This window comes from Lepus europaeus, chromosome 12 (assembly GCF_033115175.1).
Source record: "Lepus europaeus isolate LE1 chromosome 12, mLepTim1.pri, whole genome shotgun sequence".
In the NCBI taxonomy this organism is placed as follows: Eukaryota; Metazoa; Chordata; class Mammalia; order Lagomorpha; family Leporidae; genus Lepus; species Lepus europaeus.
In genome coordinates, this window is record NC_084838.1 from 9,628,079 (window position 1) to 9,654,944 (window position 26,866).

Genomic DNA, 26,866 nt, shown 5'->3' on the forward strand with positions numbered 1-26,866 from the left:
CTCGCCTTCCCCTGGGATCCCAACATGCAGACCCACCAGCCCTGGCGGGAGACCGCGGGAGCACCGTGTGACAGGCACTCTGTACCTTGGGCACCGCGGGAAGCCACCGCGAGCCTTGGCTTCCCCATCTGTAAACGGGGCCAACCCAGGTGTCTGCGTCTTAGCGCCCCGTGGCTGTTGTCATGGCTACTGAGGGACAGGTGTGGCAGGGCAGGTGGGAGGCGGCTCGGAGGCTCTGAGCAGGCCCCCCACACGACACCCCCTGGCTTTCTGGGCCTCACCAGCTCCCGTGCCGGGAACCTTGGAGGGGTGCCCTCCTACCAGGATGGCGGGAAGGGGCCAGGCCTCACCACGCACAGTCCTGCTGCCTCCTTCCTGCAACAGCGAACAAGCTGGGCCCACCCGGACTCTGAACTCGCCCTGTGGGCCCCGGACACCCCGCGAGCGGCCTCACTGCTCTCTGCGTATCAGGAAACTGAGGCCTGCAGGGGAGGGCGGCAGCCAGCCTGCACAGGTGATGGGGGAGCCAGGACCCCACTACCCCAGAGACTGCGACAGCCACGCCCTTTATCTCTGCCGGGCGGGCCCCCGACCTCCTCTGCTTCTCCACTAGAGCCCGAGATTGGCCAGGACAGTCACTGCCTGTTCTGGCCACGGGAGCTCCACTCTGTGCCCTGGCCCTGGGCCCCCTGGGGCCGGTGCTGTGGCATGGCAGGTAAGGCTGCCGCCTGCAGTGCCGGCATCCCATATGGGTGCCGGTTCAAGTCCTGGCTGCTCCACTTACCATCCAGCTCTCTGCTATGGCCTGGGAAAGCAGTGGAGGATGGCCCAAGTCCTTGGGCCCCTGCACCCCATGGGAGACCTGGAAGAAGCTCCTGGCTTCTGACTTTGGATTGATCCAGCTCTGGCTGTTGTGGCCACTTGGGGAGTGACCTAGCGGATGGAAGACCTCTCTCTCTCTCTGCCTCTGCTTCTCTGTAACTCTTTCAAATAAATAAATCTTAAAAAAAAAAAAAAAAAAAGGCGGGGGGAAGGGGGAGTATCTCCCTGTGTGCCCTGTGTGGTGGCTCTGGGTCCAAGGACAAACACACGAGGGACAGCGGAACGTGGCCATAGTCACTGCTGAGAATGCAGTGGAAAGCACACGGCCTGACACAGAGCCAGGCGGCTCTGCAGCTGGGGGAGCCTCCCCGACTCAGAGGACACAGGGGCTGTGGTGGGCTGGGACCTACGGGGTGTCACCTGCTGGCCTGGCCACCCAGTGCCTGCAATCTCCTGAGAGCCTTGCAAAGCCAGGGCTATCATCCTCCCTTACAAATGAGGAAACTGAGGCACAGTCACATAGCCAGGCAGTGAGGGTGGGGCTCACGCTGCTGGGTGCCATGGAGTGGGGTCCCGCCCTCCGGGACCCAGCACAGGGTCTGCGGGGAAGGCTCTGCTTGGGGACCACCGTGATGAGCGGGAGGCCGCCCTGCCCTGTTCCCTGCACTCCCACAGCTCCCCGGGAAGCAGGAGACACTCCAGCCACAGCGGGCGGAGACTCCAGTGCACATCTGCATATGCATGACCCACATTTGCATTTCCTGTCACAACCCATTGGACCTAATTAGAGGAAGGAGCGCCCTGGCAGGGGGCAGCACCGTGTGCTGGGCCAAAGTCCAGCAGGCCCTGGGGGCCTCCACTGCCCTCCCAGGGTTGAGACGGACCCCGTCTTTGGTGGCCTCTGCTCAGGTGGGGTCACTAGGGACACAGGGCTCTGGGGGCAGCCCCCTGGGCCAGCAGAGCCCAGACCCTGACTTCACTGCAGGGTGCCAAGCACCAAGGAGAGGGTGAACCGAGACCTGGCCCGGTATGGGGGCTGCTCTCTGTGGCCACCTCCAGATGACCCCTCCCTTCCTGGGTCAGCCCCCAGCAAGCTCTGCTCCGGTCACCTGTGCGGGGGACAAGAGTCCATGGGCCTCTAAACAGCTGGGCAGACCCAGGGCTGGCCCGAGCAGCCCACGCCATGCTGGCCCCAAGAGGAGCAACTGCTTCTTTCAGAAACCTGGCCACCTGCTGCTTGCTGTACCCTGTGCTGTCTGGGACCCGTGCTGGCAAACGGGCACAGGCTGCCGGTGGGGAAGAGACACCAGCACTGTGGGCCTGGAGGCTTGGGTTCAAATCTTGACTCTGCCACTTCCAGGCTGTGGGCCTTGGCCAAAGCCTTCTGGGCCTCGGTTTCCACATCTACGTAACAGAGATAATCAGAGTACGTGGGCTGCTGGGTCCTAAGTAACGGAGGGGGCCTGGCTCCCGAGGGATGTGAGGCGTTCATTCTCACAGCCACTGTTACTACGACTGGCAGGCTTGTCCCAGCAAAATGAACCTGAGGACAAGCCTGCTCCCCCTCCCCCGGCTGGGATGACCTGCCGTGGGGCTGTGCCTGGCCCAGCACACAAGCTCAAGGGGTTCTCATGCGGCAGCCACCGGCCCGAGCCAGGGGGGCATCAGCCGACCCTGGGGCTGGCAGTCACCTTGGGGACTGCAGTGAGGCCGATGTGCACCTGCAGGTGAGGGACACAGGCTGCCCGGTCACCTGGGGCTGTTTGCCAAGGCACTCTGCGAGACAACAGGCGCCCTGGTCTCCCCTCTAGGGCTGCACGGTGGGCCACTGGCCGAGGCGACACCACACGGGCCGTTTCTGACTCCTCACGCCCGTGTCCCAGGGTCTCCCGCTCCCCTGTTCTCCACCAACAGCAGAGGAGGGGGGTTGAGGGGCTGGGAGGAGGAGACAGGGACATGGCACCCATCCCACACCCTGCTGCCAGTTGCAGGCCTAAAGGAGGGGGCTGGAGACCAGTCCCAGTCCCATGGCGGTCCCTGCGTCACCTCCACCCCAGTCCCACCCTGGGGAGCGCCGGGCTGCATCAGACAGCGCCACCCCCAGAAGCCGGGCCTCTCTTCTCCAAGTCACATCAAATTAGGCCACAAACACCCCCACCTGCGCTAATTTGAGTTTAAAATGCTTGAACCAAAATAAGCCTCAGCCATCATAACCCCTTTCTTTTTTTTTTTTTTAAACAGGAGCATAAAATTACATGTTAAAAGAATAAAAATGCATTCGCCCAATTAATTTTCTGAAATCTCATTAAAAAATTTAGCCTGACTAAGTCAGACTTCTGACCCGAATTTTAATCATCTTTACACTGGATGGGCCTTTTCTCCCTGAAATTCGCAATGCATCATTAATCTCCAGGCAATGGCTTGGAGGATTGGAGAAAGCGCCCTTCATCAGAGTGACATCTCCTGTACACGGGGCCTCACCTTAAAGGACATCTGACACTGCGCGCAGGCGACTGCTAACAGAGCCGGGATCTGTGTCCCCAGCGCGATGTTTGCAATGTGCTCTGCACAAAAGAAGGGCACGGCTTACAGCGAGCCCACATGGCCAGGCTCCCTCCAGCCGAGCCAGAAGGATTTCAAGCCCAGAGCCAGCCTCCTGTCTCAGAGACTGGGCCACGAGAACCTGGGGCGGCTCGGGACCCCGCCCCTCGACAGCACAAGGCAGGTTGCACGCCTGCCTCCTCCTGAGCTGGGGGCAGGATCAAACGAGCGAAGCGCCAGGCACCCTCACCGCGACGGCCTCTGGCCTCCACGGGGAAGGCTGCACCCGGCTGCACGGGGTTGGGGTGGGGTACAGGGCCTCACAGGACCAGTGAGCAACACCCTCCCCCCACCCTGACCCCATAGCATGGGAAGACACCTACGAACATAAGCCAGGGTCGCCTAAATCAGAGCGGCTTGCCCAGGACAGTCTCTCTCCAAGTTCAAGGCGCACAATGAGAAAGCCTGGCTCCAGCTCGCAGGTCCAACCAGCCAAGACTCGGAGGGTGAGACCACAGAGAGGCTCAGGCGCCACCGAGCCACCTCCCCCTCTGTGACCAAGCGCAGCAGGTGCTCCACTCCACCTCCCACCCAGGTCTCTGGACTGCACGCGCCCCGGGGCCAGCCCCCACCCCGAAGGCCCCCTGGAAGGCCCAGGCACTGGCCCCTCCCCATCCGTGGGAAGGGATCGTTCTGAAACCCACGCCCTGCGCGTCCCGTCACGGGCTCCCGGCTCCCCGTGGGCTGCAGACTTGGTCTGAAAGCACGCAGCATGGACCGCAGCCACCCCCACTGGTGCACGCCTTCAGGTTGGGGGCCTGCGCCGTGCTCCTTCTGCTTCGGGAACACCGGGCAGCATCTCTCCGATCCCCCTGCCCCCTGGGGACTGCCACCTCGCCCCGGCCTCCTGCCTTTGTCTATTTACGTGTTATTATTGTGTTCACTTGCCTAAATACATATGAATTTCCCACACAATGTCGCTGATGCAACGGCTCTGTTTCCACGTGAGAAGCTTCTGGAGCTGGGCAAGCCACTTCTGGCAAGCTCAGGTCACAAGCACCAGCTCAAGCGGCCCCATGTGCGTTCTTGCCACACCGGGGGCACTGCCCAGGACTGGGCTCTTTAACATGGTTTTAAAACAATATTTTATTTGAAAGGCAGAGTAGCAGAGAGGAGAGACAGAGGTAGGTCTTCCATCTGCTGGTTCACTCCCCAAGTGACCACAACGGCTGTGCTGGGCCAGGCTGAAGCCAGGAGCCAAGAACTCCGTCCAGAGACCTGGGCCATCTCTCGCTGCTTTCCCAGGTGCGTTAGCAGGAAGCTGGATTGGAAGTGGAGCAGTCGGGACTTGAACCAGCGCTCATATGGGTTCCAGGGTCACAGGTGGGGCTCAACCCACTGTGCCACAATGCCAGCCCCAAAACTAGAAGGATCTTTAAAAATAGAAAAGACCCACGACTTAGCATTTCCCCGGCAGCCACGCTATCTCGTGTCGCTGGGTCCTCGCAGCTGCTTCCCAAGCTGAGGCTCAGAAAGTTCTCGCACCGGACACCACCAGGCAGGTAAGGGAAGGCGCTGGGAACAGAACTCAAACACGCACCTGCCCTGTGTGCAGCCCGGCTCCTTCCTCCCGCCAGGGAAGGTGTCGGGGCCAGAGCAGCACCGCCGGCCACGGTGCTGCCATCACGTCCGGGCGGGTGGCCTCTCTGCTCTACATCTGTAGACAGGCAGGGCTTGGCCACGATGTCTCCCCAGACTGTCTAAACAGCCACGCTTCAGGACCCCAGGAGGGACGGAGCACCTGACCGTCTCCCACTCCCAAGCGGCCACGTGCCCCGGCTCTGCAAACTGGACAGATGCTGCCGGTACCAGCCCCGCCCCCCGGCCCCCCACCCCCGTCAGCTGCTGCCCAGTGCCGCCCAACGCTGAGTAATGGGATCTAATTACACCTAACTATGTCATTACCCACTCCAATGTGTGCCACGAGACACCGCGCCCGCCGCTGCGGCCCACGGCTTCCTCGCCGGCTCCTCAAGTCATTCCGGGCTCTTTCCTCTGCCAAATGAGGCTGTAATTAACCCTAATTGCTCGAAATGCAACCGACTCATTCTGGGCGATTAATCAAGGGGGATCCGGTGGCTGGAGAACGACTTCATGTGACAAATTACTACAGTTCCCGAGCAGGCCCCTGCCCCCTGGCCATCAGGGCCGAGTCCTTGCGGGAGGCTGGACCACCGTGGCCTGGGGCCTCCCCAGGTTCTACCCTGGCAATGGGGCCCCGTGTCCCAGCCACTGGCAGGAAAGGAAGTGCAGACCCCACAGATGCCCAGGGACACACACACACACACACACACGCACGCACATGCACACATCTGCTTGCTTACACGTCACCTCTGTGTGCACCTGCAATGGTGCCCTTTGCCTAGGGCTGGTGCAGCCCTGCACCAGGGCGCACAGCTTGGTGACAGTGCGAGCACAGGGGAAGGATTTCAGACCCACCTACCTCCCTGGCTAGGCACCTTGCACAGTACTGAACCTGTACAACTGGACATGGCCACCAGGACCTGGAACCTGTGACAGCAAAGTGTTGGTGTCTGAGTCTCCCCCGATTTAGGCCTCAGCCTTGGACCAAAAAGACAGCTCTGATCAGCTGTGGGCCGATCAGAGGATCCCGCAGGCTCCGGTCCCAGGTGCCTCGCCAGACGAGCCCACTGGGACTTCGCATGTCACACCTGGAGGAAGCCTCGCTGGCATCAGGTGCCTCACTGGGCTCTGGGTTTCTTCTGCTGGGCTTCTGCCCTCCTCCTCCTCGGGGAGGCTCCCTGGGGGCACAGGCCTGGCTCGGGGTCCCATGCGGCCGTGTCCTGGGGGGGGGGGCACTCACTCTGTGCCTGGTCCAGTGTGGGATTCTCTGTCCAGCAAGGGAGGCAGAGCCAGGAACCACACCCACGGGAAGTGATCACGGCCAGCACCCGGGGGTGCAGGCGGCACAGGGAGGAGCAAGAGCTGGGGGGGGGCATCCTGAGCCCGGCGGATGGTGTGTGCAGAGGCGCAGCGTGTGCGGGGCAGCTCCGAGACCAGAGCCACTTCCAGGAAAGTGCGGGCGGTGGCTCTGGCACGAGGGGACCAGGGTTCCCCGCAGCTCTGCGGGCACCAGAGAGGTTGATGAGGGCAGACACAGGACTGCACTAAAGCGAGCCTGACATGGCTCAAGGCCCCTCCCTGTCCTTGGGCCTCCAGAGCTCCTTCCCACACAGCACTGATCCAGCTGAGCCGAGGCCGCCCACTCACGTGGGAGCCCATGCAGGACCAAGGCCTGGCACAGAGGAGGCCTCTCTCAGTGCCGCTCAATCCAATGAAGGGCTCCCTAGGTAGGTAGTGAGCTCCCCGTCGCTGGGAGCATTCAAGACGAGATTCTGTCTGGAGGTGCTGAGGGGCTTCTGCCAGTGACTAGGAAATCAGACAAAGCAGCCCCGGGCACCTCTGCTGCTCGGGCCTCTTCAATGCTCCACAGACAGAGGAGAGGGGCTTACCTGTGTGTCGGGAGGGTGTGCGGGCCCTGGGGTGTGGCAGAGGTTGTTGGCGCTCCCTCCATGGGGCAGGTGGCTGGGCTGTCCTGCCATCCTGCATGCCAGCCTCCCACGGGCACGGGCTGCAACAGAAAACAGGCCTGGTCACTTTCTCTTTAGGATACTCTGGGCTTTTCACGGCCCCACTTCACAGGTGTGAACACTGAGGCGCAGAGCCCACAGTGACTGGCCACAGCCACCTGGCTCCGGAGCAGCATGGCCAGCACGTGATGCCCCACATTCCCTCCCTTTCACTGTCCTGACTCGGGGGCTAGGATGCTCCCGGCCAGAAGCTCCCCACAGGGAAAAGGCTCAGTGCTCCGGGGGCAGGCGGGGAGGGCACCGGCCTCAGCCCCACGTTGGCCAGACTCCCACGTCTCATTCCCGCCACTCCTTCTTTGCTGCTTGGAGACAGTTCTGTCCCCTGTCCCCATCGCCACCACTGCATAAACCCTGGTGGGCAGCCTGGCAGTGGGGAGAGAGGCACGAGGCGGGCCGTGGCAGTGGCTGCAGGAAGGAGCCCATGGTCCCGCCCTTGCTGGGCCCTGGCGTGCCAGGCACCGCCACCCTGGGAAGCCCAGGGCCATGGGTGCCAGTCCTGTAGCCACAGCAGCCGCCCCAACTGAGCATCCACTCTGCGTGCAGTCCTGATGGTCTTCAGCCATCGAGTGGCAGCCCCCACGTCGCTTCCACCCCTGGTGTCAGAGGCAGCCTCCCCCGTCGGGCAGGCATCTCTGAGGCAGGGGCTGAAGCTGCGCTTGCAGAAAAATCTGTTTGGCTCCTTGTGTGTGTGGGGGGGAGCTGGCTCCAGTCCCACAATCCTCTTTGATGTGAGGGAAAAGCGACTCCCAAGGGGACAAAGGCCGTCACTGCCCCAGCAAGCACCTCTCCGGCACCCTCCATGGGCCAGGGCCAGGCCACCCATGGGTCACGAACCAAAGGCCCCTGACCTTGGCTGTTGCTACCTCTGCCAGACCCACCCTGGATGTCCAAAGAGTGCCCTGCACTTGGCCACATCCTAGATGGGGCCTCTGGAAGCACGGGCCCAGGCCCCGGGGAGCCAGGGGTCTCCAGGAAAGGTCCCCAGGGTGGACCTTGGCCCAGCACCTGAGGGAGGTGAGCATGGGAGCCAGTCTCCCGCCCCAGCCGGGCAACCTGCTGAACCCACAGCCCCGCAGGTCTCTCGTGCCGGCGCCACCTCCCCACTCCCCCACCGGCTGCCCCAGGAGCACAGCCTGACAAAGCCCTTGCCCATGAGGCCCCATCTCAGGGCTGGCAGCTGGAGACCCCAGCCCCAGGATCACACCCCTCAGACAGACCCTGCCTCTGCCGCCCTGCACCTGCTCGGGGTACCCTGACCATCCGCACCGCATTCTCCTTGCCAGCAAACCCACATCCCCACCAACAAAGGGGCAGAGTACACAGATGCTGTGCCAGGGGGAGCTCACTGCCTGCGTCTCCTCTGCCCCTCCACACCCTGAGTCCAGCAATAGATGGTGGTGGGCTCCAGGGCCGTCTACCATGCCTTTTCACGTCTATAGGTGTGAGAGGCAGGAGGACAGAGAGCACTCCCATCTGCTGGTTTCTTCCCCAAGTGCCCACAACGCGCAGCCCAAAGCCCGGAGCTGGGGACGCAATCCAGGTCTCCCGTGTGAGCGGCAGGAATTCAACTACATAAGCCGTCATCTGCTGACTCCAGGGGCTGCACAGGCAGGAAGCTGGAGTCAGGAGCCGGAGCTGGGACTTGAACTCACGCTGCTCTCATGTGTGGATGTGGGAATCCTCACCCCCGGGTCAACCCCACCCTGTGATGCCTTTGTGTCCAAGGATGTCCCCCCAGTCTGACTCGCCCTCTGAGCTGGACCCTTGGGCTCCCAGAAGGCATCTCGGGGACCTGCACGCAGGTGTCTGTGTCCACCCCGCCCCTCACACACCTCCCACCAGCTGTTTCGGGGGAAAGCTGCTCTCCAGCACAGAGTGGACAGAAGAGCGAGGCCGCCAGGGAGCAGATGCGAGGGGCAGGGGCGCCTGGGCTGGGCGTGCTGGCAGCGTCGGGGCCGCGTCCTGAGTGTGAACTCGCGGAAGTGCAGCCTCTGAGCAGCAGACGCAGCCGTTTGCTGTGGCTCCTGATGGAGGAGGGCACTCGCAAGTGTTCCGAGAAAACCGAGCCGAAAGATAAAGTCTATTTGGGTGCAAAAAAGTTTGAAACCCACAGATACACAGACCTTCAAAAAGTTCATGGAAAATGCACATTCCAAAAATCTGATGCACGGATTTCAGTTTTTTTTTTTAAAGATGTATTTATCTGAAAGGCAGAGCTACTTTGAGGGGGTGGGGAAGGGGAGAGAGGGAGAGGGAGAGAGAGAGAGAGAGAGAGAGAATATCTTCCACCTGCTGGTTCACTCCCCAACTGGCTGAAATGGCTGGGCTGTGACAGACCAAAGGCAGGAGCCAGGACAAATGGCTGCAATGGCCAGGGCTGGGCCAAGCCGAAGCCAGGAGTCTCCGCCAGGTCTCCCACACAGGCGCAGAGGCCCCAGCACCCAGGCCACTTTCTGCTGCTTTCCCTGGTGCACTAGCAGAGAGCTGGATCAGAAGCAGAGCAGCCAGGACTTGAACCGGTGCCCACAAAGGATGATGGCACCGCAGGTGGTGGCTCAACCTACCATGCCACAGCACTGGTCCCTGATTGCTTTTTTTAAAAAATGTAAGTATTTGAAAGAGTTACAAGAGAGAGAGGGAAACAGAAAGAGAGATCTTCTATCCGCTGGTTCATTCCCCACATGGCTGCAATGTCTAGGGCTGGGCCAGGCTGAAGCCAGGAGCTTTTTCTGGGTCTCCCATGTGGGTGCAACACTTCGCCATCTTCCACTGCTTTCCCCAGCACATACCAGGGAGTTAGAACGGAGGTAGAACAGCCGAAACTTGAACCAGTGGCCAGATGGGATAGAGGCACTGCAGGTGGCAGCTTAACACACTAGGCCACGATGCTGGTCCCTCAATGTCCTTTTTAAGATTTATTTATTTGAAAAGCAGAGAGAGAGAGAGAGAGAGAGAGAGAGAGAACTGACAATCACTGGCTGACCTCCAAAATGCCCATAACAGCCAAGGCTGGGCCAGGCCGAAGCCAGGAGCCAGGAGCCCCATCTGGGTCTCCCACATGGGTGAGGGGCCCATCATTCGCTGCCTTCCCAGATGCATTAGCGGAGAGTTGGACTGAAAGCAGAGCCGTCAGGACTCCAGCTAGCCCTGGGATCGGCAATGCCGGCTTTACAAGCAGTGGCTTAACCTGCTGTGCCCCAACGTCGGCCCTGGATTTGATTTCAATTCCACTGCCCAGGAGCTTTCCAAGTGGCCCAGTGTCGAGATAAACAGGTGCCTCTCTGGTTCCCTGTACACACAGCATCGTCTCGGATGTGGTTACGTGGAGGGCCTGGGCTCCTGACAGCCTGGCCTCTGCCCCAGTGTAGGCCTCTTGTTGCACCTGCATCGCGGGGTCTCCCAGCCGGGTACTGAAATGCAGGTGGGACCACGCAGCCCTCAGCGTCTCCCTACCATCTGGGCTGAGCTCTGGGCTGCAGATGCACCCCCAGGGTGACACTGCAGAGGACCGAGGGCAAGAAAGGCCCCAGGATAAACAGACACATGCGGAGCAGCTCCCCAGGCATCCTGTTGCCCAGGAGGACGCATGTGCACGCAAGGAGCCAAATGTAAAATGCGCATGCATTTGAAGATGAAACCGGGACTCCTGCAGGCTAGGCTCTGCAGCTGCTTCCGGCTGCACCCCCAGACCCCTCGGGGGTGACATGTTCACGGCCCTCTGCCCTCGGGGAGACCTCTAGGGACAGGCTGGAGGAGAACTGTCTGCAGCAAAGAGGTTCTGTCTTCATCTCAGAAGGCTGCAGCACAGAGCCCACACACGCCCTTGCCCACCTGCCCACCTGCCCGGACAGCCCACCCTTCTTGGGTTCTTTTAGACTGACTGATTGATTTGAAAGTCAATTACACACACACACAGATACACACACAAACATCTTCCTTCCGCCGGTTCACTCCCCATATGGCCACAAGAGCCAGGGTTGGGCCAGGCAGAATTCAGGAGCCCAGCACTCCATCCAGGTCTCCCGCGTGGGAGCAGGGGCCCCAGGGACTTGGGCCATCTTCCGCTGCTTTCCCAGGCCATTAACAGGGAGCTGGACCAGAAGTGGAGCAGCTGGGACTGGAACCGGAGCCCACATGGGATGCCACATCACAGGCAGTAGCCTCACCCACTGTGCCATAACGCCTGCCCTAGCCCTTCCCTTGTCCCACCTCACCCAGCCCCAGTCCCAGGAGCCTGGGGGCCAGCAGGCCTGCATTTAAATTGTCTCCATCACTTGCCAGCCGGACCTGGTCAAACCCCACTGGGCAGGAGCCTGGCAGGTGTCTGTGATGCCACTGCCACCTTCCCTGTGTGGCCTTGACGGGGCCTCCAACGGCTGGCCCAGGACAGCAGTCTGCACCCTCTTGGGACTCACCCTGTGGCCTCACATGGGGCCCCAGGGACATCAAGGGGGGCCCAGGCCATGTCAGACGTCACCACAGTAAAATGACAGGAAGAGCTACCCACTGCGGGGGGGCCCCGGTTATTATCTATCTCATTTTAACACCACCGCCAGGAGAGGGAGTCTGTGACTGTCCCATTTCACAGATGAAGAGACTGAGGCACGAGGAGGTTGAGATTTGCTCAGGTCACAGAGGTCAGGGGTAGCAGAGCCAAGACTTAACCTGTGATGGTGCTCTTTGTCTACAACTAGCACGCGCACTCCTCCGGGGTCCTGGAGTGGCAGTCTGGCAGCTGTCTCTCCAGCTGGGTCCCCAGGAGCAAGCTCTCTCCATGTCAGGATGAGGCCTGTGCTGATGCGCAGGTGGGGGCTGGTTCCCTACAGAGGCCCCATGAGAGGGGCCCCCGACTTTGCTTCTGGGACTCCACCCAGCTGTGTCCACACACCATTTCTGCTGGACTCCTGGGGCTCTGGAACATGACTAAGAGCTGTTCAGTCCAGAACCAAATGGCACCCGCTCATGACAGTCCCCAGGGAGAAGCAGGGGCCCGGGGGACTCTGCTAGGCCCTGCACATCAAGTGCCAGAGGGACCCCTCTAAAAGGGACGAAGGTTTTTCTGAGCACCTTCAGTGCGACAGGTGTTTTCCATTCCTCCTCGGGGCTGATGGTAAACCCATTATACAGATGGGGAGACTGAGGCTCAACCCCATTTGGCTCATACACTGCAGAGGGAAGACTCAAACCCAGATCTCAATGACTTTGCACTCTGCCTGTCTACCCTCCCACAGAAACCCTAGCCCTTACCCTAGTCAATCCTGCCACAAACTGCTTCTTAAGGGTTCACATACAAAAAGACCAAGGCGGAGGGGCCTGGGGCATGGGGAGAAGGCACGGGCAGGCGGGTACTGGGTTGGTATGGGGAGTAGGTACAGGTGGGCAGGAGGGCGGGCAGGTACTGGGCTGGCATGGGGAGCAGGCACAGGCGAGCGGGAGGGCACTGGGCTGGCACGGGGAGCAGGCACAGTTGTTGCCCTGAGCTGGCATGGGGAACAGGCACAGGTGGGTAGGTTGGCGTGGGGAGAGGCCTGTCCCCAGAATCCTGTCGTCCCTGCCAAGCTGCAGAACAACGAGGCTGGGGCTGCCAGGCCAAGCCAGGGGCCAAAACTCCGTGGAATGCCCCGCGCGGCAGGCACCTCAAAGCCAGCCTTTCTTCCCCACAGAGCAAAGGCCCTGTGGGCAGCACCGTGCGGCTTCCCAGCCCCGAGGGAGGGTAACAGCAGCTGCCCCAAGGTGTGGTCCCAGGGACCAGCTCAGGAACCGATTGCACGGTCCAGTTTGCCCCAGCATGGGGTCTCCAGTCCATGACGCGGAACACGAGGCCCCGGCTGCTGTGGGCATCGCTCGCTCTAACTGCCCTATGACAGGCATGCAACTGGGGCTCGGAGCGGGCAGAGACTGCTCAGGGCCACACAGCTCACGGCTCGGCTTCCTTGGGGCAACCATCACCTCTGAGCTGGTCTGCCGCCCCAGCCGCCTCGGCGATTCCTGACACGGGAGCGGCATGAGGGGATCCAGGGGCCTGGGTTCAGCCTGGGCACTCCCTGAGAGAAACCAGTAGCCATACTGTGCTGGGTTCCCAGGTCCCTAGGGAACCTTTCTGACCCTTGCCCCCTGTCTTCTAAAATCTTCCCCTAGGCAGAAGCCCCTCCTTTGTCTCCTGCCAAACGTCATGCCACATGTGTCATTTGGAGGGTCCCCCGGAACAAGATGAGCCAAGACACCAGGAAGGCCCTGGCAGAGGGGCCAGCCTGCCTGGAGAAGGTGTGAGTGCCCACGCGTGCCAGGGTCTGTGGGTGGGGCCTCACGGGGGCTGCGGGTGTGTGTGTGCCCCCCCCCCGCCACCTGGAGGGGCTACACAGTGCGTCCTGCCTGCCATCTGCTCGCCAAGGCGTGTGCCAGTGCGAGTGCAGGGCGGGGGTCAGCCCGGCACTCTCCTCCCGTCCACTGAGGCAGGGCTGGGGTGCTGAAGGCTCACAGGTGCTGCCGAACCCCACAGATGCCCTCGGAGGTCAGCCTCGGCCGGACCACACCGGTCTCCCTGAAACAGGAAGCCATCGGTGGTTCGCCCCCATGTGCACACCTTTCCTCCTCCAATGAAGAAACCGAGGCCCGTGCCAGCGGCTGGGCCGACTGCTCTTGTCCAGCCGGCTCCCGGGTGCCCCCGTCGAGGGCCATCAGCCGGCCTGGAGCGGTTCTCCAGGCGGGCACTGCCATATGCCCCCCACAGAGAGGAGCCCCGCTGCCCAGCAGGGAGAGCCAGAGACTCCCACCACCAGGCCATGGACGGGCCCCAGGCTGCCCCAGCGTCACCAACAACCAAGGGTGCCGAGAAACCTGGGAGGAGCCAGCAGCCCACCCTGCTGTCCCCAGAGAAGTGTGGCTTTTCTGTGTCCAAGTCCCCGCAGAGGCGAGAGCTGCCATGTCCTTGGCCTCTCAGACCAGCAGGGCTGGGCAACCTGGGGAAGAAACTCGAGCGACCCTAGTGTCCCTGTGCAAGCCCAGGAGCACCTGGCCTGGCTGGGGGAGGGGCGGCGTCACAACAGCGTGCCACGAGCGGAGCCAATGCACGCCAGACGCCCCCGGGCTGACGTGGTGTCTCCAGCCTCACAGGCGCCCTGGGCGGGAGCTGCTGCCACCTGCAACGTGCAGAGGACTGGAGAGCTCAGACAGGTAAGCGATGGGTCGGGGGTCACACAGCAGGCAACGGGCAGAGCCGACACTTGACACCCAGCCTGCCAGTGACCATGACTGAGTGAGGGGACTCTGGTGGCCGAGCCCTCCCCTGCCCTGTCCTGGGATAAGCAGGCATTACTCATCACTTGACAGGAAGCAGCCCCTCTCGGAGGCAGAGGGGCCGTGGAGCTGCGGGGGAAAAGCCACAGATGCTGTCTGGCTTCTGGACGGGTCCCGTTCGGGCTCCCCCCACCCCCCACCCTGCTCAGATCCTGGGGCTCTGCGACCCAGCAGTGGAAGCCCAGCTTCTCTACGGCGCAGGCCCTCGGGCCAGGAGCTGCCCCTGGAAGAAGGGCCAGGCCATGCACAGGGACTCCCAACTGTCCCCTTCCTCGGGGCAGCGGGGCCTCCCTGGCGTGGCCTGCAGCACCTGCCAGTCAGGGGCCATGCTGCGTCCAGCTGGCCCTTAGAGCGGCCTTGGCTCAGGGCTGCGGGGGCCCTGGACTCTCTTCACCCACCTCCCCTCACTGGCATCCCTGCCCTGCCTGCCCCTCCCTCCCATCTGGGGCTCTCTCTGGAGTTCCAGGTCCCTACCACCTGCACACTGGACACACCCGAGCTGGAGCCTGGGGCTACCTCTGAGTGCAGGGACTCGGCAGGAACCCAGGCTCACCCTCCCTCACGGCCTACACCTGTGCCGACTCTGCTCCCAAATGCAGAGGTCTGCTTGCTGCAGAGCCCCCCCTGCCTGCCTTCCCGGGCCCAGTGCCCCTGCAGACTGGACCACCAGCCCCTCACCGACAGGTCTGCCTACCACACGAGCCTGGCCCCCTGGTTCCCCACCAAAGCCGCATGACAGAAGGCTCTGCGCGGCTGGCATGAGCCTCCTTCTGACCCCTGGCCGCCTCCCCAGCGACATAGCATCCTGGGCCTCTGGGTCTCTCCATGTGCTAGCCTCTGCCCACAACACCCACCTATGCCTTTGACGGGCAAAGTCCCCCTTGGGAGGGCTCTGGCTCAGCACCTCCTGTGCCACCTTGGGAAAACGCTGTCCCCTCCGGAGCCATGACGTCCTCACCCACGAAGAGGAGGGCAGCTCGACCCCCCCAGGACTCTGAGCGCATGGTGGGCAGGCAGGTGGTGCCTAGGCAGGGGTCCACATGGGCCGGGGCCCAGACTGCGTCCTGGGCCACGTGTCTGCCTCCTCTGCCAACCTAAGAGCAGTGGGCGTCTGGCGCTCCAGCACCTCGCCCCGGCCGCAGCACAGGGCAGGCACCCGGTGGGAGCCGGCTGACCAGCAGATGGAGGGGCTCCTCCCAGCCTCCCAGAGAGTCCCCGAGGTCACACATCCAAACCAGACAGGAATCACCAGGCCACGCCCGACCACCCACGGCGCACACTGCAGGCGCTCGCAGGGCCTGCCCGAGGCAGCTCCCGGTCACCGTTCACTTCCCCCTCAAGTGATTAAACCCAGCGAGGCCTTTGGTTTCTGTCCGGGAGAGCCCCTGGCTCTGGGACCGCTCAGGGCTGAGGCTGGCCCCAGCCCTCACGAAGATGAAGCCGTGACCTGCTGGCCACTTCCTCCCAGCACAGCCCTGCCGTGACGCCTGCAGTGCCCCGTTACACCGCAGCTGGGCAGGCTCGTGCCACCGGCAGAGGGCCAGGCCCGCGTCTGGACCCGGATCGATGCTCTCCCAAGTTCAATTTCAGTGTCATTGGCCTGGACACGGAGCTGGGGATGCTGGGATCTCACTCGGTGTGAACCTCAGACCCAGGGCAGGTCCCCCACCCCGCGAGCCCTGACCTCCCCAGAAATGAGCCCGCTCTCTCCTCCAGGCCTCTGCTCCCCAGACTGCCTCCTGGCAAACGCTGCAGCTCCTTCAGGGCCAACGTGGGACATCTCCTCCAGGCAGCCTTCCTGGACTCCCCCAGATAGTCGCTCCTGGTCCCAGAGCCCTGGCCCCTGGAGCTTTCTCTGCCTAACCACGTGCCTTCCTCTCCTTCCGCACAGAGCCTCCCTTGAGGAAATCACTCACCTTCAGGGCTGGCAGGTGGCAGAGGGAGAGCTGGGTAAACAGCTCTGACTCCGGAGTCCTTCCCCGCTCACTCCAGGTCGGGGGAGGGCCAGTTTGCTCCGCCCCGCGTCCGCCCCAGCAGTGGGAGACGAGGGCCCTGGAGATCACCCTTCATCCCACACGGAGGCCCTGGCCTCCCCAGCTTCCTCTCTTTCCTGCAGCCAATTAAGTGCCTGGCAGCCAACCCCGGCCTGAGCAGAGCGCTGCTGTCTGCCTCCCTGTCCGCCCAGACAAGTCCAGGGGTGACTCCACGTGGGCCCTGCCGGCAGCCCCCCAGGGCACCATGGGCGCACGAGGTGGAGTCAGGTCACATGTGCCTGTCCCTCGCTGGGCACTTGCATGGGCACAGAGGGCTCCAAAGGGTGATGGCCAAGGCTGGGTACCTGTCAGCGTAGCTCCAGGAAGCTCCTGGGAGGGGCTGTGGGCTGGGGGGGAGGGTGGCCGCACGACACTGGGGCCTCTGTGTCAAGATGGTGAAGGGCCAGGGGCCCCGTCTGGAGGGGACTTCCCCTTCCCAAGACGCCATCCCCGGACGCAGCCGAAAGGAAACTCCCCCCACCACACACCGCTCCCAAAATAGCTCCGGCTGCCACCTCCAGGGTGCATGGAACTCGTCACGGCCGCCACGAGCCTGCTGCTCACCGGGACTGAAAGCTGATGGCAGCGGCTGCCGGGCAGTGTTGGAGCCAGGATGGCTGGGCAGAGTCCGCTTTGGGATCACCCAGTCCTGCCTGTCCACAGTACATGCCAGGAAACTGAGGCAGGAGGACAAGAGCTTGCCCGGGCCTGTGAGCACAGCCCAGCTGTGCCTGGCCAGAGACGGACTCCGTTCACCAACACCACACCCCCATTGCTCAGGGACTCCCCCAGCCCCACCCATAACCAGGCACCAAGATAGCACGTGCTGGGAGGAACCCAGTCTGGGCTCGGAAGAGAGGAGGGTCCATGTCTGTGCCCGGGGCCCCACAAGTACTCCGAGGCATCACGGCGCCTACCATCTCCCTAACAGCCCAACCCCTCCTAGTGTCTCCTTTCTAAGCTGAACCCCCCAAAAAGAGATGAGAGCTTAGCAGGTGGCAGTCCTGGGTTCGAGTCCCGCCCGGGCTGCGTGTGCCCCGGCACCCCCATGAGAGAAAGGGCAGCAGAGACAGCAACAGCATCTACTGCTGTTGTCACAGACAGCTTCTTGCCGTGGGTGGGCCTCAGGTGGCGAGAAGAGGGGCAGGATGCGGCGGGAGGGGCCACAGCGTGCTCACAGGGACTGCGGCCTGACGGGTCTGCCTTCTGGGAAGCTCTGCAGGCCAGCCGGCCCTCGGGCCAGGAACAGTCGGCAGCCAGCGCTCGCCGCCGCCTCCCCCGCGGTGACAGCCACCTCTGCCCCGGGCAGGCCACCCCGCGCCCCATCTGCGCTCCACTGCTGCCGGGACAGACACAGGCATATGGCAGCTGAGACCCCGGGGGCCGCACCCTGCCGCGTCCTGGCAGCGAGACTCGGCCGGCTGCCAGCTCACCTTCTCTGCCGGCTGGGCCCGCCTGGCAGGCATATGCCAGGTGCTGGTGCCCCCAGCAGCCACGCTGTGCCAGGCCAGCCCCACAGCCTGCGCCCTGGTGTGTGCAGCGTCCCTCAGGGAGGAGGCGGCTGCGGACCTGTGTCCCCAACAGCTCTGATTCAGAGAACACCCCTGACAGGCAGCCCGGGCCTCGGCATCGTGCCTGGGTGACGGTCTCCTCCGGCCAGTCCTGCACCTGCACACCATCCGGCTTCTGGGGCCACATCACCGCGATCCCCATACTGTCCTGTGTCGCCCTCCTGGTCAGGGTCCTCGCGGAAGCCCCGAGCTGGGCCAGGGAAGCGCGTGGCCATTTCTAACTCCTCGCTGGGGACTTGCGGCCTGAGCTGTGGCCCAGGACCCCCGCTGCCTGGACTCTCCCGGCGCTGCAGGGTCTGCAGACGGCCACAGCCCGTCTCTGGGCCTCGGGTGGGGCAGGCTCCGGGGTGGGGGCTGGGGGCCTTGTGCTGATGTTTTACAAGGCTGCTGGAGGATTTGTGACTCACTGGGGTGCCCTGAAACTGAGCTGGGGATCCTGTATCTAATCACGTGCTCGTTTCTGGGAGGAAACCCAGAGCTGCCTGGCCCGAAATTGCTAAGAGGATTTGTTCTTTGGCTTTGGAACACTTCTGGGGCCCCCTAGCCCCTGCACACTGCCCTCGGTACTCCCAGCGAGCCACAGGCCCTTGGGGACCCCTAGACACATGGTCCCAGAGGAAGTGTGCACACAATAGGGGGTCACACGCATAGCACCCCCTAAGTGCCAGGTGCTGGGCCAGGGACACAGGCAGCTGTGTGCTCACAGAGGGAACCCGCAAGGAGGGCTGTGACAGGTGACACTAAGGCTCAGCAAGGTCACGTGACTTGCTGCAGGCGTCCCAGCTGGAGAGGGGCAGGGTATGTGTGAGATGCAGGTCTGAGTCCTTATCTGGACACTGGGGTGTAGACTGGGGCAAAGGGAGCGTGTGGGGGAGGGGCAGGGCACAGTGCTTAACTATGCTGTAGGGAAGCAATCACGGGGCTTCTGGGAGGCAGCGCACTTGTTCTGGAAGTAGCAGACCAGGCGGTGAGGAGGCGGAGGGGCCCGAGTTCAAACCCGGGCTGGCCCTGTCCAGTCATGCGGTCACGGCTCCCTCGGCCTGGGTAGCACCCACTCGGTGGCACTGTCGTGCAGGCTTTGACCGAAGCCAGCCCAGGTATTCACCAGAGCTCGCCCGTGTTTCTCCAACAGCACTGCGTCCACAAGAAACGCGTCTGGCAGCTCGTTCTCCAGAGCGAGAGCTCACAAGGCCGACCCACTCTGCAGGGGACCCGCAGGACTCCCGCCGTGTCCCTTGGGCCTGTGCATCTGGTAGGAGGTGCCCGCGAGCCTCCCTTCTGACACGACGGGAGAGGCCACCACCCTGGCTCCTGCTCCATGCTCCTGGCAGCCGGGAATTGACGGCCGAGCATCCGACAAAGTTACCAGGATGGAGAACCTGAGCCGGCACTGTCGATAAAATCAAGAGAGGTCCTATGTATTTACGTGACAACTGAGCCTCACGATCACAGGGCTCATGGTTCCAGCACGCGGCACGGATGACAGTAGTCCTAGCAGAGCCACCATTTCCCAGCGACTTTCACTGCCCGTTACGCCGCAGCGTTTGCAGGGCCCTGCTCCTGGCCTGGCAGGAACATCACGCCCAGCGGGGCTGGCGGGGCTTCAGTGGCCCTGCTGCAGATCCTCCCAGGGGCTCACATCCTGCCCTCGTCCTTGTGTGCTGCTGAGACCCCGGGGGGCTGCAGGGCCCTGGGCAGGGGGAGGGCTGAGGCCCAGAAGCACAGGTCCCCCACCCAATCCGCAGCCACTGGCTTAGCCCCAGCCTTCAGTTCCAGCCCAGGGGGACGCTCCTAACTGTGTGGCCTTCCAGGGGCCTGCAGGGGCTGCAGGTGCACTGAGTGGCTTGCACTGGCTCCTGGGGGGCTGCTTGCTGAATTTGCAGGTGTTTTTTTTTTAGACAGGAGATACACGATGTTGCTTGCAGTCAGCTATGGTAGGAATCTACACCATGGAACTTGGCGGATGCTGCAAAGCAGGGCCAGGTACAAACCCCCTGCCCAGAACTGTTCAATGTTCCCCCACCAGACCGGAGGGCAGGGGCTGCCCTGTGTGGGCAGCAAGAGCACTGAAAGGTAGGAGTGGACCCTCAGCTACCTGCTACATGACCGGAGGTGAGTGGCTCCACTTATGGAGGCTCAGTTTCCTCCTCTGTAAGATGGGAACAAACCCAAACTCCTCGGAGGCCGGGAGGACCAGGCACTTCCCGGAACGCTCTCCAGGTGACGCCCGGTGTCTATGCTCACGCACTCACTCCTCACTCGCTGGGCACCGACTCCGCACCAGGCGCCCCCGAGCGGATGCAGCGGTGCCCAGGGTGACAAAGGACAAGTGGTTGCTGTGGGCAGTTCTTGCTATGCCCGGGCCACCTCAAGCAGCCCCAGGGCAGCCTCGAAAGGTGGGAATCACGCCCATTTTTGAGACCAGGACTTGGGGGTTCAGCAGTGTGACTTCACCAAGGAATCTGCTGGGAAAAGCAAGCAGGATTCAGCACCAGGCCCCTCGCCTCCTGCTCGCGGCCACCGCGGCACCCCTCTGAGTGCTGGCCCAGCCAGGCGGCCCCCGAGGTGCCAGGCTGACCTGCATGTGAGCCTGCACGGAGGACAGGAGGATGGGCGCCAGGATCCAGGCTCCTGGCTTCTAGTCTGGGCTCCACAGCCTCCCTGGTGCAGGTCCTTCCCCTCTGAGCTCTGGTGTCCCCACCCAAAGACCAATGGGGCTGCCCTGTGGACACTCCTGCCCCTGATGACCAAGGGGTGTGCCTCCAGGCTTGAGCGCGCCAATGCCTGCGGGGCCCAGCTGGATCCCCAGGGAAAGGACCGGTTCTCACCCCACGCGGTACTCGTCCTCCCACCCGTGCCCGGCGGGGCTCACTCACCCCTCTCACAGATACTACAATTGCAGCGTCCACTGCCTGGGAGCCGGGATTCACACCCTAGGCCGGCAGTGTCCAGAGCTCACAGCTGGGGTGCTCAGCACAAATCAGGAAGCCAGAGGCCAGCGCTGAGGCATAGCGGGTAAAGCCGCCGCCTGTGGTGCCGGCATCCCATGTGGGTGCCGGTTTGAGTCCCGGCTGCTCCACTTCCCATCCAGCTCCCTGCTAATGCACCTGGGAAAGCAGAGGAGGACGGCTCAAGTCCTTGGGCCCCTGTACCCACATGGAGACCCAGAAGAAGCTCCTGGCTCCTGGCTTCCTACCAGACCAGCTCCAGTCATGACGGCCACTTGGGGAGTGAACCAGAGGATGGAAGCCTTCTCTCTCTCTCTCTCAGTAAATTCTGCCTTTTAAATAAATAAATAAATAAATAAATGTTTGGGGGGGGGAATCAGGAAGCTCCTGGGCCCTTGGCCTCGACACGCTGTGGGTCTACAGATGAGCGACACTGCTGGCCCACTAGCCCCAGGCGGCTCAGAAGCATCTCAGGGAGGCTGCCCTGACTCAGAGCACCCCCAACTCCAGGAGGCGGGTGGAGGTGGCTGGCATTACCAGGCGGTTTTGCCTCCCTGCCTGGAAGGACGGGCCAGTGGCTTTTGTTTAATCTGCACCCACAGGGCCCTCACTGGGGACCTGTGCCCAGTGCAGCTGCCCTCGGCTGGCAGGTGGGGCCGCCTCCCCATTGCCAGGGGACATCCTGCTGTTTCGCAGATGGGGAGAGGGGGCTGGGTCAGGGACGACTGTCTGCAAATTCCTTTGCCAAGGGGTTGGTTTTCCGATTTGCTGGGACAGCAGAGACCCACAGTGCACTGCAGGAGGAGAGGGTGGGGGAGGGTGAGCAGAGAACTGCGCGAGGGCCCCCGGCCAGCCCCGGAGCCTCAGACAGCCAGCGCGGTCGGAGCGCCTGTCGGCTGAGGGTCACGCGATTTCCTCTGCAGAGAGAGGCAGAGCTGAAAAAGTCAGACTGAAGGGGAGCACGGGGGGAGGGAAGCCCACGAGACTCGGGATCACGTGCTCAGCTCTGGGCGTCCACCGCGGACAAGCTCCGGGCCCTCTCTGGGCTATGGTTCCTGTATTGACCACATGCCGAGTGTCACTCCGCCTACCTAGCTGACCTAGTCTACTGAACCCTCACAACAACCTGTAGGACAGGTACATGGCACGGGAGGGGGAAACCGAGGCATAAAGGCACACTGCCCCGTACAGGCGGCAGAACTGGGATCCGGAACCTGGGCGCCTAACCCCGGGTGGGGCACGGACCCCCAGGCGCTTCCTGTTCTCTGGGCTCTGCACCTGTGTGGCATGGATGCTGCGAGCCAGCCAGCCTGGCTCTGGAGACGCTGGACACCACCTGGATCCGGCGGCTGCTCCGACTGCTGCCTTCCCCCTGAACTCGGACTGCTTCCGCACAGCCCCAGCCCGGGAGAGCCTGCAGAGGCTCCCGGGGTCATGGCGGCCGTCGGCCCAGCTCTTTGAGCCTGGCGGAGAGCCGCGGGTCTGAGCAGGACCCGGCGACCCCGCTGTGATGTCTGTTTTGGAGTTCCAGACCCGGGCCGGCCTTGGGGACAGCAGGAGGGCGACTGCCATTCAGGCATCCAAGAAAGAGAGAAAAAAAAGTCTATTCATGGCCAGACAGAGGCCGCGCTGTGGAAGCGGCGCCACGGCCGTGACCAGCAGCCCAGCCGTGCGTGGGATTCCCAGGGAGCCTGACCTCGGAGTATCCACGTGGAGGGCTCAAAGGCTGGGTGGTCAGCAAGCTTCCAACACGCACCTGGACACGGAGATGGCTCGCCCTTCCAAGGCGGGATTCTCCAGACAACACACAGTCCCTGGCTTAAACCAACCAGCAGCCTACGCACACTAAGAACAGCCACGAAGCCACGAATGCCACTGCGGGACAGGGGCCCCGGCTCAGCCTGTCGGCTGGATGCTGCTGCGGCCACTCGGCAGACAACGAAACTGGGCCTTGGAGAGGGAGGGAGCAAATTTGCACGGCTGGGAGATGCCAGCGGCCCCAGGGTCTCAAATCTGGTGCCAGCCTGCAGTGTAGACGGTTGGGGATGAATCCCCACAGAAGCTGCAGGGGCCTGGCCGGGCACAGATGGGCAGAGTTCTGGGTCTCGGGCCCTGGACGCACACTCTTCCCTCCGTGGGTAGGGCCTGACTCGCCATGCGGGACCGGCCACCTGGGTTGGAGTTACGCTACAGATGCCACCACAGGGTCGCCTTTTCAAAAACCCTGGGACCCATTAGCATGATATCTGTGCCGAACACCCAGAACCCCCCCACCCCACCCCCCAAGCTCTGCCGGTGCTGCTGTATGCACACTGGACAACCAAAACTCGCATGCGGCTGCTGTACACTCCTAGCCTTGTCCTGGGGGACACCACCCTGCCCACTCACTTGAGGACCAGGGCCTCAGCGGACAGCTCACAGAAGCCCCCAGGGAGCTCACCAGCCAGGAAACCGAGGCACAGGGCAGAGGAGTGGTGTGGCTGAGGATATCTGCTATTTGCTCACTCAGAGGACAAACACGTGCTGGGCACCTACCCTGTGCCAGGCAAGGGGGACGGGTCTCTGTCACCAGTGGGGCCCCTGGGGTAGAGACTCAGTTCTCATCCACCAAGAACCACCATCTGCCATGCAGGCGGCTCTGCATGGCAGCGTGTGGAGGCGCAGGGGACGGCGCGTGCAGCAGCTCAAGACAGGCAGCTCCGAGTGGGGATGTGCAGGGGCGCGCTCCGGGCAGAGCCCAGGGGTGAGCTGTGGGATGTAGGCTGGAATGATGGCAGTGGCGTGCAGTGTGTGGAGGGGCGGGACACTGGGACACTAACAGGGCGCGCCACGGCCGGGCAATCCAATCTGACTCAATGGGTCCCTCGAGGAGTGAAAGCCCAGCAGTACGTGACCCAGCCCAACGCTACGGGCACACACCCCACCTCCCCAGCCTTGCCCAGGTGCTCCAGGGCACACATGTCCACAGAACCCCCACCCCCCACTGCGAAGCTGTCTCGGGAGCGGCACAGTTCATGGGCCGGGCTCCAGGATATCCTCTCTTCTCCAGTGAGTGAGTGCCAAATGCCTGCTATGCTCCAGGCCCCACGCCAGGCACAGCAAGGGTTCTTCAGAGGCATCGCAGCCTCCATGTCCCCGGTCGGCACCCTGTCCTCCGAGACGGCCAGGGCTCCAGTCCTCACTCCTCCTCCCCAGGAGGGAAGCAGCGCAGCTCAGAGAGGCCTGGGCCACGCTTGGCTCAGGTCCCCTCAGCTAAGAGGTGTCGGGCCAGGACGCCAACCGGAAATGTCTGACCATAGAGCCTCTGCCAAGATAGATAAGGGTGGCTGGCGGGCCGGCAGGGCCTGGGTCCTCCCCTCCTGCCCCCAGACGTCCCTGCATCCACACAGCAAGGGGAAGCCTTGCCGGAGGCCGGTGCCACCAGGAATGGCAGGAGGGGCTGCTCTCCCACACCGAGGGGCCGGCCGGGGCTGACCATCAAGAGGCTCCTGGCCCTCAGTTGTCCCAGCTGATGCCACCGATGGCCTGTGTTAAAAAAACACAAAAGCAGGGCTGTGTTGAAGGCCAGCCACTCACCCAGGCGACCTTGGCACTTGTGTCAGACGACTCTGGAGTCAGGGACCCCAGCCCAGGGGACTGAGCCGATCGGTGGGGGTGACATGATGTTGCTGGGGACCCCGCCACAGCCCTCCCAGACTGCGTTCCTGGGGTGCAGGGGCCTCCTCCCCGGGAATGCCAGCCACTCCTCCTTATCCTGTGCTAAACGGTATCCCCATAAAACGCAGGTCTCCCTGGAATCTGTGACCTGACTGGAAGGCGGTCTCTGCACCTGGGCTCCCACGGGGCGCGGTGGTCCCTAACTTTGGGGGAAACATGGCTCCAGACACAATAGGTAAAAGGCCACACACGACGGGGCAGGGACCGGAGCAAGGTACCTACGAGCCAAGGAATGCAAGGGCGGCCAGCACGGGCAGGAGCCAGCAAGAGGCATGGCGCGGCGCGGCTGCTCATCCCAGGAGGAACCGGACAGGCCAACACCCTGACTTCTGGGTTTCCAGAACTGCAGGGTCGTGGATTTCTGTTGTTGTAAGCCCCTCAGTCCGGCAGCCCCAGGAATGGACACCCCGCTCCCAACCTGGGCAGAGGCAGCTTCCGAAAGGCCTGGCAGGTGCACTCTGCATGGCGCCCAGGCCAGTCTGCAAGGCAGCCCCTGGGTCCCGGGCAAAGGAAATGAACATGGAAAGCATGTGGGACAGCAGGAAGTCCGGACCCTCTTCTGAGAAGAGGAGCAAATAGTGCGACTGCTGCACGCACAGACAACCCCTCTCCTCAAAGTCACCCGATAATCCCACACCCAGCCGCCGACGGAGGCCAGAAGCCTGGCGCTCTGGGAGGAGTTTGCTAACTGTGGCCCTGGTGACCTGTGGACACCAGGTTCCCCTTGCTCAGGAGAACGCAGATCCTCCGGCTGCCCCCCAGCGACCAGGGCAGCAGCGTGCTGGGAACATGAGGAGCCCTGAGCCCTGTTCCTAGACCAGGGGCCACCCCAGACACTGGGTCACACTTGCCCGAGCTCATTCAGATAAGGTCCGACACCGCCATCGCCGTCCAGGGCCAGCGTCTGTCTCCCCTCCCTCCCACTCTGCACGCCCGGGCCGGGGCAGGGTGGGCCCCTGTTCTCAGGAGCCAGGAAACACACTCTTTTCTGGGCCCCATGCCCAGATTCCTGGAGCAGTCACAGGACACGCTTTTTCTGAGCCGATCCAAAGCCACAAGCATGGACCGGAGGCTTCCTTGGGCAGTGGGATCCTGTGGGGCCACCAACAGGGCCACCTGGACTCCCAAGCCCACAGCTGGTTAGGGAGCGAGGTCCCAGCCGACTCCCAACAGGCAGGGGCTGTGGTCCCGCTCTTGCGGTGTGACCCAGGGACAGACGTGTCCTCTGTGGGCCTTGGGGTCCTTCTCAGAACAGAAGCTGATTCCTTCGCTGTCATGTCAGGCATCTCTGAGGGCCTAGGGACACAGGGTGCACAAGGCAGAGAAGGCCCTGGTCCCCTCGGCCACCGAGTGGGTCGGGGGACTGGCTTCGTGGCACCCTGGGGCAATCAGATCTTTCAGCAAACTGCTCAGCTCACAGCCAGCAGCTCCCACGGCACAGGCAAGGCAACCAGAGCCAGTAGAAGGGCTGGGGCTGGGCTGCTTCCCCAGGGGTCCTGGGGAGCCCCCCGTCCTGCTGGAGCCCAGAAGACTCCCCGTTCTTTCTTGGTGGGAAAGCTGTGCCCCGGGCTGGCCCACATAACGGAGCTGTCACCGCCCAGTCTCCCGCCAGCGGGACTGCTCCAGCCGGGAATTCCTTCCTGGGGCCAGGCCAGAAGTTAAATCTGAGACCCTCCACCTGTTTGCTGGGAAATTTTTTTCTCTTAATTTTCGTCTTATTTGAAAGGTCCAGAGAGAGAGAGAGAGAGAGAGAGAGAGAGGGGAGGGGGTCTTCCATTGGCGGATTCATTCCCAAATATCTGCAACCGCAGAGACCGAGACACGCTGAATCCGGGGGCCAGGAGCCGCGAGCTGGCCCCTGGGCAGCTCCTCTGAACCTCATTCTCTCAGCTGTACAACAGGTCCACTGCTGCTGAGAACACGGCCATGAGGCGCCGGCCAGTACTTGAGGCACAGGCCCCGTCTCGCATCTGAATGAACAATAGTCTGCCTGAATCCCAGGTGCAGGTGCTAGGTCTCGCACTAGGCCGGGGGGGGGGGGGGCACAGCTGAGCCCCTGGCTGCTGGGCAGAACCGTCTGGAACCCTCTGGCTCTGTGCTGAGGCTGGCGGGGAGTGGGCTAGCCAGGAGCAGCTTCCTCAGCAACCTTGCTTCGGTGGAAAACGATGCTGGGACGGATCTCAGGGAGGGCCAGCTGGTCCTGGGCACTGCGACATACCCAACACGACCCGCAGGCCCCCTCGCGCGCGGGACACTCCCCGACAGCA

At 62.8% G+C, this 26,866-nt stretch overlaps 1 protein-coding gene across 1 annotated transcript in view; it reads right to left on the reverse strand.

The window, feature by feature from the left end:
* Positions 1-26,866, reverse strand: part of NEK6 (NIMA related kinase 6) — a 71,209-nt gene that overhangs the window by 26,688 nt on the left and 17,655 nt on the right. The window contains exon 2 of the mRNA XM_062207584.1: positions 6,897-7,015. Coding sequence (XP_062063568.1) covers positions 6,897-6,986 — 90 coding nt within the window. The 5' untranslated portion in view covers positions 6,987-7,015. The remainder of the gene's footprint in view (positions 1-6,896; positions 7,016-26,866) is intronic.